This window comes from Delphinus delphis, chromosome 17 (genome assembly GCF_949987515.2).
Source record: "Delphinus delphis chromosome 17, mDelDel1.2, whole genome shotgun sequence".
NCBI classification, from domain to species: domain Eukaryota; kingdom Metazoa; phylum Chordata; class Mammalia; order Artiodactyla; family Delphinidae; genus Delphinus; species Delphinus delphis.
Window position 1 is genome coordinate 9,517,178 of NC_082699.1, and position 12,110 is coordinate 9,529,287.

Genomic DNA, 12,110 nt, shown 5'->3' on the forward strand with positions numbered 1-12,110 from the left:
CTTCATCTATCACTTATCTCCATAACCCTCATTCTGATGGAAACCATAGAGGTATTTTGGGGCTCTGGGGATTAGCTTCATAGTATCTGGGAACCCTTAGAAGCTCAACGTGGTCCTTTTTCTCCATTGCTCTGTTACTCTGATAGATAGCTTCAGGTCCCTCTGCGCTTGATCTGGGGGAAAGATTTGTATTATACACCTGTTGCAGAACAGGGAATGTCCCAGAAGGACCTAGCTTCCCCCTCAATCAAGTATCCCCACGTCTGTGGACTGTGGACTGAGGATGTAAACTGGGTACTTACTGGTCCATTCCTGTGGTGAGGGAAAAGGACCTGGGCTTTGGAGTCAGAAAGCCAGAGTTGGACCCTGATTCTGTTTGGCAGCAGACGTGACCCTGAGGAAGCGCCTGGCTCCTCTCTGAAAGGGGTTCCTTTGACTACCTCATTGGGATGTTGCAACGGTCAAGTCAAATGAAATAATATAGGTGAAAGTGTGTTGTAGTAACTACAGATGCAGGGTATCAAAAGAGCATCCTTATGTTTGTCCAAGATCTGTTCATTGTCAGGTTCATTACGTGTATCACATATATTTAATATATACTTATGTAGATTATATGTCATTATTATTAAGTTTTTTGCTTCAACGTGCCAAAATGCTCACACACGTTCTTTGCTTTGTGACTCTGGCACTGAGCTCTAACTGAACTGATTACTAATTTAAATCAGCTAATTTTGTGTCTGCTACTTTGCTACCCACGTCGCCAAGTGAATTTATCTCAGGATCACATGTAGTCTCTTCTGATTACTGTCCTAGTGACCTTAAATACCGACACCTAATTCTAGCCCAAGTCCCTGACCCTCATTTCATTCCTTCTGAGGCACACATTTTTCCACATTTTTCATCTCTGAATTTGGGATACATGTAAATGGCTTCTTACAATTGCTATTGTCCAGACCACGGTTGTGACACAGTAGATGTTGCCTGCACACCGCAAAAAGGCAAGCATGAAGACTTACAGAGGGAGTGTGCATGACGTGGAAGCAATCTGAAGATAAAATAGTGGTGCAAACTTTTTTGTGTGTGGAAAAATATACATAAGAAAATATGTATCAGTTCAGTCATTCATAAGTGTACGATTAGGTGGCATTAAATACACTCACAAGGTATTCACCACTACCTCTTCTTCAAACTTTTTCATTACCCTCAACCAAAACTCTGTACTCAGTAAACAATAACTCTTCTCCCTGCCAGCCCATGTAACATAATGTTTTCAAGGTCCATTCATGTTGTAGCAAATATCAAAATTGCATTTCTTTTTATGGCTGAATAGTGTTTCATTGTATGTATCTACTACATTTTCTTTAGCCATTCTTCACTTGATGGGCACTTGGGTTGCTTCTGTCTTTTGGCTATTGTGAATGATGTTGCTATGAGCTTTGCTGTACAAGTATTTGTTTGAGTCTCTACTTTCAAGTCTTCTGGATATATACCTAGGAGTGGACCTTCTGCACTGTATTGTAGTCCTATGATTAATCTTTTGAGAAACCACCAAAATGTTTTCCACAAAGGCTGCAGTCGGTGCAATCTTTTATCCTCTGTCAACCAAAAGATCAGGGGTACAAACCAAAAGGTCATGGGCAGGAGATGGGGGCATTGGTGAATCACATGTAATTATCAACATTCCTAATGTCAAAATAAAGTAGTTCTACTAAATTGTACACCTGGCTTAGAGTCCGGAACAAACGAGGCTTAGTTCTTTCGAAGACTCTTTTTTTTTTTTTTTTTTTTGCGGTACGCGGGCCTACCACTGCCGTGGCCTCTCCCGTGGTGGAGCACAGGCTCCGGCCGCGCAGGCTCAGCGGCCACGGCTCACGGGCCCAGCCGCTCCGCGGCATGTGGGATCCTCCCGGACCGGGGCACGAACCCGCGTCCCCCGCATCGGCAGGCGGACCCCCAGCCACTGCGCCACCAGGGAAGCCCTCGAGGACTCTTTTAACAAATGTTGCATTTTAATGCCAGAGGGGAATAATAATTGTATAGAAAACCATGGACATGGATGACTGTCAGTTAAAGAGTGATACAAAAGAGATCGTCCCTGGGTGTGAAGATGTTTTAGGAATGCATTAATCGAAGTATTTTGTTCACATCATCTTTCATTGAAGCTACGGTGCCATGTATTGTAAGACTACATTTCTTATATATGTTATAAAAGTAAAGAGACATTGAACTACGATTCATTGCTGTGGCAACACTGATTACAATATACTCACTGATTTCTGCAATGTAAAAATATTTTTAAAACGTCTTAGACTCACTGAAATGCAGTATTTTGCTTTTTTTAAATTATTTTATTTTATTTTTAGCTGCGTTGAGCGTTTGCGGCTGCACGCAGGCTTTCTCTAGTTGAGGCGAGCGGGGGCTACTCTTCCTTGTGGTGCGCGGGCCTCTCATTGCGGTGGCTTCTCTTGTTGTGGAGCAACGGGCTCTAGGTGTGCGGGCTTCAGTAGTTGTGGCTCACGGGCTTAGCTGCTCTGCGGCATGTGGGATCTTCCCAGACCAGGGATCGAACCCGTGTCCCCTGCGTTGGCAGGCGGATTCTTAACCACTGTGCCACCAGGGAAGTCCCAGTATTCTACTTTTTAATGTATTTACAAGAGTTATTGAGTGGTATATGATAATAATATTTATCTAAGTCTAAAATAGTTCTTTCTATAAATATAAAATATTTGGGTGATAAGAAAGCAGTGTATCATAATGTTTTTCTAAGTAATACACAAAATAATGCTGCCATTTACAATCAATGGCATCTTAGGTTTCATAAATAAAATATCAGCTTTATCTGTGCTTTTGATTCTGTTCACTCCCTTCTTCTAGACTTGAATTATGACTCCTGCTTACCAGGAATATCCATCCCTGTTTTGAGCTTTCATTTAAGAGGTACAGGGCTTCCCTGGTGGCGCAGTGGTTGAGAGTCCGCCTGTCCTACAGTTATTATTTAACATCAGATTAAGAATAGGAAAAGAAAAAAAAGCTAATTTGTCTTTTTTCATAGATAAATGTTAATACATAATATTCCTGTTACATGAAAATTGTTTATATAGGTGGCCTCATTCTGGAAACAGGAATAAATGTCTGTATGTGAAGTTTTTAGAAGGAACGAGGCAATCAGGCACCCACAGTCAGTTTACTTAATGGTGGCCTTTAGTCCACTACCCAGCATTGTAAATAACCAAAAACCAACTCCAGAGAGTGTTTACCTAGCCTTGCCCTGTGAGTTAGTTCTGGAAATCAGTTATGCAAATTAACCAAGTTCAAATAGTGCTTCAAATAGTATTTGCTTCAGTTTGTACTACATGAAATTGGAATTTTCATAATTCAAATGTTTCCAAAATGTATTTCTATAAAACTTGATATTCATGCATCTCTAAGAAGCTTGCGTAAACTGTAATTTAAAAAAAAGATGAAGGGAATTGATTAAAAAGGAAGATGTAATGATTGCTGATAAAAGCATTAGGAAATCAACCTAAGTTTCTGGTGGGAGGGTAAACTGGCACAACCTCTCCAGATCGTTTGGCAATCCACATTCCTGAAAAAAAAAATGTCCCGAAAAATGCCCTGGGGAAAAAAAAAAAAAAAAAAAAAAAAGAGGACATGTAGTTCAACCCAGAGACTTATTCTGAGGAAATAATTGCTTAAGAGTACAAAGATCTACATAAAAGAATGTTCATTTGGGGGGTGGTGAACTCCAAGATTTCTCACTAAATATTTAAAAGTTAAAGCCCCAAGGCTCTGCTGTGGGGTCCCTCTAACTGGACGTAACAAATGGGAGAGGAGGCATCCTCCTGGCTCCGGCCCCAGGCGGGCGGGCCGTGCTGTGCTATCCATGAGAGGCTGGGACCACGGCAACGAGAATGTGCCCAGAGCACACCTGGCGGGGTGGGTACCAGACGCTCAGGCAGAGTGCTTGAAGCAGCGATTGTCTGGTTGAGCCAGTAGAGAGACAGTGAGGGCAGCCGCCCCTGATCTGTGAGTGTGTGCATACCTGCCTGGGCCTCTCTGAAATACCTAGTTGGAGGGAGGACTTTTTGCGGGAAGGGAAGATTCAGGTATTAATACGATATGACCTAATTTTTATCTAAAAACAGGGCAGAGCTGGAGACATGGGAGTTGCATGCTTTAGAGTTTTAAGTATACAACTAGCAATCACAGATTTAACATTTTTGGATTCGACTGTCTCTCATTCAGTAAACAGTTGAGCACCTACTATGTGCCGGAAATTCTTCTAGACTCTAGGGCCACAAATGTTGGGGATCTGTCATTCTCCTTTTAGAAACTGACTCTAAATTAATAGTATATTAAACTGCTTTTTGTTGTAGATAGATCACATTACCCAGACATGGAAGTTGAAAAAAACTTTTAAGCTAAAAGAAATAGTAACAGTTTGAAAATTCCAAATCCTGCTATTGACCAATATTATTCTTGAAAAAATATATGTAAATATAATATCATTTATTCAAGTTTTGAATATTTTATTTTTCCTATGGACACAGGTAGTACATGCCTTGAACATTAGAAAATAATCTAAGAATTCAAATTTATTGCCCCCAAAATTGATATTTTGAAAATGAAAATACTTATGATCAGAACTGAGCAGAAGATTTATGAACATATTATCACAGCTTCAAATTATGATTCTTGTATATTCTAATATTTACTATATGATGATCAATGTGATGAATGACGCTTGTGTTTCATTTCAGGACAAACCTTATCTAGGCTGTTGAATATACTTTAAAAACTGCAATTCGGGCTTCCCTGGTGGCGCAGTGGTTGAGAGTCCGCCTGCCAATGCAGGGGACACGGGTTCGTGCCCCGGTCCGGGAAGATCCCACGTGCCGCGGAGCGGCTGGGCCCGTGAGCCATGGCCGCTGAGCCTGCGCGTCCAGAGCCTGTGCTCCGCAATGGGAGAGCCCACAACAGTGAGAGGCCCGCGTACCGCAAAAACAAAACAAAACAAAACAAAACTGCAATCCCATACGTTTCTTTATAGGCCTTAAATTTTTTTCAGTATATTTTTTTTTTGGCCACGCTGCATGGCTTGTGGGATCTCAGTTTCCTGACGAAGGATTGAACTCGGGCCACGGCAGTGAAAGCCCAGAATCCTAACCACTAGGCAACCAGGGAGCTCCCTTTATAGGCCTTCATTTTGAGGAAATTTAGAGCTACACTCAATGTCCAATTCAAAAATAAGCTCATTTCAGGTCTTTTGTTATATATACCTAGATTTTCTTTAGACAATTATACCTCTTTTGGTTTTTTTAAAATGTCCTGTCTGGTTTTTGCATCATAGTTATCTTACTCTGTGCCTCACTAGGCAATGTGGGAAAGACCACTGGTACCAGCTGGTAGCAGGACCACCTTGGTCCGTGTTCTCTTTGGACATGGGAGCAGTTAGACCACATCTCCCAGGACACCTCCTCTTGAGTTGGGTGAAACATGACTGAATTCTGGCCAGTGGAATTTAAGCAGGTGTGATGGGTGATGTCAGGGACCAGTTAGGAAAACGGACATTACTCTAGGCATTTCAAATATAGGCAACTTAATGCAGATTACTCCTTGCACGACTGTTGGAAAAACTGAGAGAGTAAGAACAAGAATGAAGTAACATAACGTACAGTATGATGACTATGGTTAACACTGCTGTGTGGTGTATTTGAAAGTTGCCAAGAGAATAGATCCTAAGAGTTCTCATCACAAGGGAAAAAATATTTCCTTTTTTCATTTGTGTCTATATGAGATGTTTAAACCTATTGTGGTAATTGTTACATAACATATGTAAGTCAAGTCATTATGCTGCACACTTTAAACTTATACAGTGCCGTATGTCAATCATATCTCAATAAATCTAGGAAAAAAATTTACGTAGAAAAGAAATCCAGAAATTAGTAACTGAAGGAAGCACCTACCACCCCTAAAACTGGAGGAATAAAGGGACTAGGTGGTGTCACCACAGACCAGAACTATGGGGACATGCCACCTCGGCTGTTCTCAGAGGAGGGGTCCTCTCCCTGGTGCTGTATCCACTGAGGAGCTGAGGTGTTGCCACGTGCACTGCTGGAATCATAGGGAAGGGGCCCTTCGCAGGTGTTAGGGCCGTGGACTGGGGTTTCAGGGCTGAGGCTAAGACTGAAGAGGAGGCTTTGCCCAGTGGGTGATGGTGCCACTAAAGACACTCTTCCACAGGCGACTGCTGCTGCTGCAGGGATACTGATACGATGGAGAACAAGGGAGTCTCTCTTCCTCTACCCCCATCTGCCTGTTTTTCAGTAGTATCTCTTTGGTAGAAGCCACTAGAAGCCAGCTGCCGAGGGAGTCTAGGAAGTAAAGGTTGCAAGGTCTCCACCGCACAAGTACCTGTCAGAACACGGAAGGAGCAGACGGACTCAGGGCTAAGAGGCTGGTGACAGGCCTGGAATGTCCCACGAAGGAATTTGGACTTTGTTTCTGAGGCAATGAGAAGCTCTCTGAAAAAGAAGAAATAGATTAAAATTTCTGGAAGTCTGTGCAGTGCATTGTAAAAATATTTAAATTAAAAGAGGAAGAGAATGTGAATATGAATCAACTTTGCACATTTTGTTTTCATAGGACATTTTTTTCTATTAAAAACCAATACACGCTTATAGTAGAAAATTTGAGGAAAACAAAAAATTATAAAAAAGAATTCTGCCATCTAGAGATTGTCACAAATAATATTCAATTATAATTCCTTCTACTCTTTTGTCTAGAAATATATATTTTCAATATTAATGTTAATATTATAGGGTAAAAACAGACTTTACAGCCTCTTCTTCAATCACCATTATGTTGTGAGCATTTCTTCAAAGGGCAATATTCTTAATGGTTACTTAATACTGTACTTGATGAAATACACTATAAATTGTTACACTACAAATGGTTACACTATAAATGGTTACTTAATACTGTACCTGATGAAATACACTATAAATTACCATTTGCAACATTGTTAAATGTGGAACAGAGGGATAAAGTGGAAGTTTACTAGATCCTAAGGTACTCAGATGTCAGATACCAAAATGAATTGTAAGACAAACTGCTCTGTCAGAATACGAAAGTCATTGTCTGAAAACTGGCTCCTAACTCCTGAATGCTTTATCCTCATCTAGGGTATAAAAGGGTCAAAAGTGGAGATGACTTTATCCTTAAGCAAGTTCAGTGAGGTCCTCTGAGAGCTAGTATGATTGGCGCCCCTGTGGTTAGGGCAACCTAGTAGACGCGTATCTGATTCTTGACTGGAAAACACAGGGCAGAGACCTGTGGGCAGCTGCCCTCAGGGTAAGAAGAGAGGAGAGTGGCTGGGCATTCCCATTCTGAGTTTGTGAGGGTAAAAGATGCCAGCTGCGTCCCAAGGACAAGATCTGGGCTGCACCTGTGAGAAAGAGCTGGCCTGGGACTGCTTTACATTCTGTCCAAGAGGGGCTACCTGGGGACACTGGTCACCAAAGAAGTATGTGTGAAGTAGACCATGTCATGTGCTGAACTGTGTCTAAACAGCCCATTAAGAACAAAAACAGGAGCTGGGAGGCAGAGTTCAGCTGGAGGACGATGCATCATCTGTATCAGTATCTCTCAACCGGGGATGTTTTTGTACCCTGGGGACATTCGGCAATGTCTGAAGATTTTTTGGTGGTAACAGCTGGGAGTGAGTGGTGTGTTACGGGTATTGTGCACAGAGGCCAGGTGTGCTGCTAAGCATCCTATGATGCATGGGACAACAGGTGATGATTTGGCCCAAAGGTTAAATGCTACGTTTGGAAGCCCCTGGTGTACATGATGCAGAAAAAAGGAAAGAGTCAGTATGAAACATCTGCCAAAAAATTGCTAGTGGGGCAGTCTCACAACTCTGTGAATATACTTAACATACTGAAAACTTTCAATAGATGAATTATCTTATATGTAAATTATCTCTCTGTAAAGCTGTTATAAAACATTTTATGTAAATCATCTCTCTATAAAGCTGTTATAAAACAATGGGTGGGAGTTCCCTGTTGGCTTAGTGGTTAGGATTCCAGGCTTTCACTGCTGTTGGCCTGGGTTCAGCCCTTCGTGGGGAAACTGAGATCCTGCAAGACAACATTATAGAAATAAATTTATAATAGAAAAAAATTAATATATGTAAACAATGCCTTGAATAAGCAGGGCTCAAGGAAGTTAATCGGAAGGAAACTTTATATCTGTGTCCCACAGTGACTTTACAATATGCCCATTCGAAATTTTTCCTCTGCTCCTGGAAGATTTTTTTGATCATTTCCAGTTAATAAAATTTCTGTGATCACTTAATGTCACCAAAGTAGTCTCGATTTAGAAATTAGAATGTTTAGTCTACACAATCAAAACTTTGAATGGTATTTTACATTAATTGATTTTCTAATGTTAAACCAAGCCTGCGTTCCTTGGATAAGGTCCACTTAGTCACGTGGTATAATCCTTTTTATATTTTGCTACATTTGGTGTGTTAGTATTTTTGTGACGATTTTTGCATCTCTATTCATAATGGGATATTGGTCATTAGTTTTCTTGTGATGTCTGTGTGGTTTTCATGTCAGGGTAATATGGGCCTCAAAGAATGAATTGGGGAGTGTTCCCTCCAATTGTATTTTTTAGTAGAGTTTGTGAAGATTTGGTATTCATTCTTTAAATTTTGGATAGAATTTAACAATGAAACCATCAAGGCCTGAGCTTTTTCTTTGTCGGATGTTTTCTGACTACTAATTCAATCTTTTTACTTGATCTAGACCTATTCAGATTTTCTATGTCTTCTTGATTCAGTTTTGATTCAGTTTGTGTCTTTCTAGGAATTTATCCATTCATCTAGATTATCTAATTTGTTAGCATACAGTTGTTCACAGTATTCACTTATAATCCTTTTATTTCTGTAAGATATGTATTAATGTTCCTTCTTTCATTCCTGGTTTTAGTAATGTGAGTCTTCTCTCTTTTATTTCTTAGCCTAGGTAAACTTTTGTCAATTTCGCTGATCCTTGCAAAGAACCAACTTTTAGTTTCGTTGATTGTTTCTACTGTATTTCTTCTTTTTTTTTTTTTTTTTTTGATAAATTTATTTATTTATTTATGGCTGTGTTGGGTCTTCGTTTCTGTGCGAGGGCTTTCTCTAGTTGCGGCGAGCGGGGGCCACTCTTCATCGCGGTGCGCGGGCCTCTCACTATCGCGGCGTCTCTTGTTGCAGAGCACAGGCTCCAGACGCGCAGGCTCAGTAGTTGTGGCTCACGGGCCCAGTTGCTCCGCGGCATGTGCGATATTCCCAGACCAGGCTCGAACCCGTGTCCCCCACATTGGCAGGCAGACTCTCAACCACTGTGCCAACAGGGAAGCCCTACTGTTTTTCTATTTTATTTATCTTCACTCTAATCTTTATAATTTCCTTCCTTCTGCTACCTTTGAGTTTAGTTTGCTGGGTTTTTTTTTCCTAGAACAGCAGTTCCTTAGAATGACAGTTCCTTATGGTGGAAAGTTAGATTATTGATTTTAGATCTTTGTGCTTTTCTTAATGTAAGCATTTATAGCTCTAAATTTCCCTCTGAACACTGCTTTCAAGGCATTCCATACATTTTGGAATGTTGTGTTTTAGTTTTCATTCATCTCGAAGTATTTTCTAATTCCTTTCATGGTTTCTCCTTTGACCCATTGGTTGTTTAGGAGTGTGTTGTTTAATTGCTACAGATTTGTAAAATTTTCAGTTTTCTCTTTGTTATTGATTTCTATTTTGGTTCCATTATGGTTAGAGAAGTTACTTGCTATGATTTCAATATTCTTAATTTATTGATACCTGTTTTGTGGACTAACATGTGGTCTATCCAGGAGAATATTCCATGTGTACTTGAGAAGAATGTATATTCTGCTGTTGTTGGGTGGAGTGTTTTATTGATGTCTATTTGAGCTATAATATATTCAAGTCTTCTACTTCTTGTCAACCTTCTGCCACACTATTTTATTCATTACTGAAAGCAGGGTATTTATTTTGTTTGTTTTTTCTCTTAATATCTCCTCTAATATTGGTTATATTCTTACAATGCCCACTCTTGTATAAAATCTATGTAATTATGGTTATTTTCTCAGATATCTAGCATTATTGGGTCAAAGGGTATGAACATTTAAAAATATCTTGATCCATGTTGCTAAACCTTCTTCCAGAAAAATTGAACTAGTTAATAAATCCATGAGAAGTAGCACATATTTTTGCAATGTATTACAATGTTTATATTACAATAATATAGGCAGGTTAGGATTTCAAAATAGATGCAACAATGCTATATTAATAGGGGTAGGTAACTGAGCAAGAATCAGATATACAAGTATCAGTATTTTAATTTCCTATCACCGTTATAACAAACTGCCAAAAACTTAATGGCCTAAAACAACGCAAATTTATTTTCTTACATTTCTGGAGGCCAGAAGTCCAAAATCAGTTTTACTGAGCTAAAGTCAGGGTGTTTGCAGAGCTGCATTACTTTGGAGGTTCTTAAAAGAGAATTCACTTCCTTGCATTTTTCGGCTTCTAGCCTGTATTCTTTGGCTTGTGGCCCCTTCCTTCATCTTCAAAGCACATCACTCCAATCTCTGCTTCCATAGTCACGTGGCCTTCTCCCCTGCCATTGACTCCTCCTGTGTCCCTCTTATAAGGACTTGTAATTACATCAAGCCCACCTAGAAAATCCAGGATATTCTCCGCGTCTCAAGATCCTTAATTTAATCACAACTGCAAAGTCCCTTTTGCCATATAAAATAACATTCACAGATTCCAGGGATTAGGATGTGGACGTTTGGAGGTCATTATTTAGTTTTACCACATCAACCTTTTATAGACACTATGTGTTAGATTATAGAAAGAAATATATGTATGTTTCTGTCCCGGGTTCCTGGCACAGAGCTCCCCAAACCCTTGTAATTTCTTAAGTGATAAGAATACTAGGAGCACCTATTGTTCTAATATTTGTCTTTGACCCCATCCCTGGCGCAAAACTCCTAAAATGTTTGAAACTTCGTAACTGATAAGGGCACTAGAAACACCTTTTGCTCTGTGGAGGTGAGTCTGAGTGGGCTCCCGGTGAGAAGTTCGGAATTTCAGCCCCATCCATCATCCTCCAGAGAGGGGAGAGGGCTGGAAATGGAGTTAATAATTGACCATGCCTATGTGAGGAAGCCTCCATAAAATCCCAATGGGAGGGGCTTCGGAGAGCTTCCAGGTGGAGGAACACATCCACACCGGGAGGGTGATGCACCCCAACTCCATGAAGATAGAAGCTCCTGGGCTTGGGACCCTCCCAGACCTCACCCTGTCTATCTCTTCGTCTGGCTGTTCACCTGTATCCTTTATCATATCCTCTAATAAAATGGTAAATGTAAGTAAGTGTTTCCCTGAGTTCTGTGAGCTGCTCTAGCAAATTAATGGAAGCTGACGAGGGGGCTGAACGGACGTCTGATTTATATCCAGTTTGGTCAGGAGCACGGGTGATAACCTGGGCTTGTGACTGCCATCTGAAGTGTGTGACTGTGAGTGTGTGTTGAGGGGAGTCTTATGGGATTGAGCCCTTAACCTGTGGGATCTGACTTACCTCCAGGTCGATAGGATCAGAATTTAGTTAAATCGTAGGACACCCAGCTGGCATCCCAAAGACTTGCTCTTTGTTATTGGGGAAAAGACCCACATTTCGTGACCAGAAGTGTCAGGTGTGAAGTGTTTGATGAGAGTGGGAAAGGAGACACACAGGAGAGAAACACACAGTAGGGAAGAACTGGGTTTTTCCCTACACAGGAAAAAATAAATTGGGGTTTTTCTTTTTACTACATAAATTTATTTATAAGTAACGAATTGTGACATATTTTTGCTAAATCTTTCTAATGGCACAGTATTACAACTCATGACATTTATTGACAAAATTACCAGGAAAAAAAGCTAAAGAGCATATATTATTAGAATGAGAAAATTTTGTGATGTCTGAAGCCATGAGCCAGAAAGATCGCTGGGGGACAAATGTGCAGCAAAAGGAGAAATGTACTGAGCCTCATCAATA

The 12,110-nt window shown here is 40.5% G+C and overlaps 1 protein-coding gene across 1 annotated transcript in view; it reads right to left on the bottom strand.

Moving 5' to 3' along the window:
• Positions 1 to 2,627: 2,627 nt before the first annotated feature.
• The window catches only part of LOC132413035 (uncharacterized), a 28,269-nt gene continuing 18,786 nt past the window's right edge, over positions 2,628 to 12,110 (bottom strand). The window contains exon 3 of the mRNA XM_069540009.1: positions 2,628 to 6,524. Coding sequence (XP_069396110.1) covers positions 6,224 to 6,524 — 301 coding nt within the window. The 3' untranslated portion in view covers positions 2,628 to 6,223. The remainder of the gene's footprint in view (positions 6,525 to 12,110) is intronic.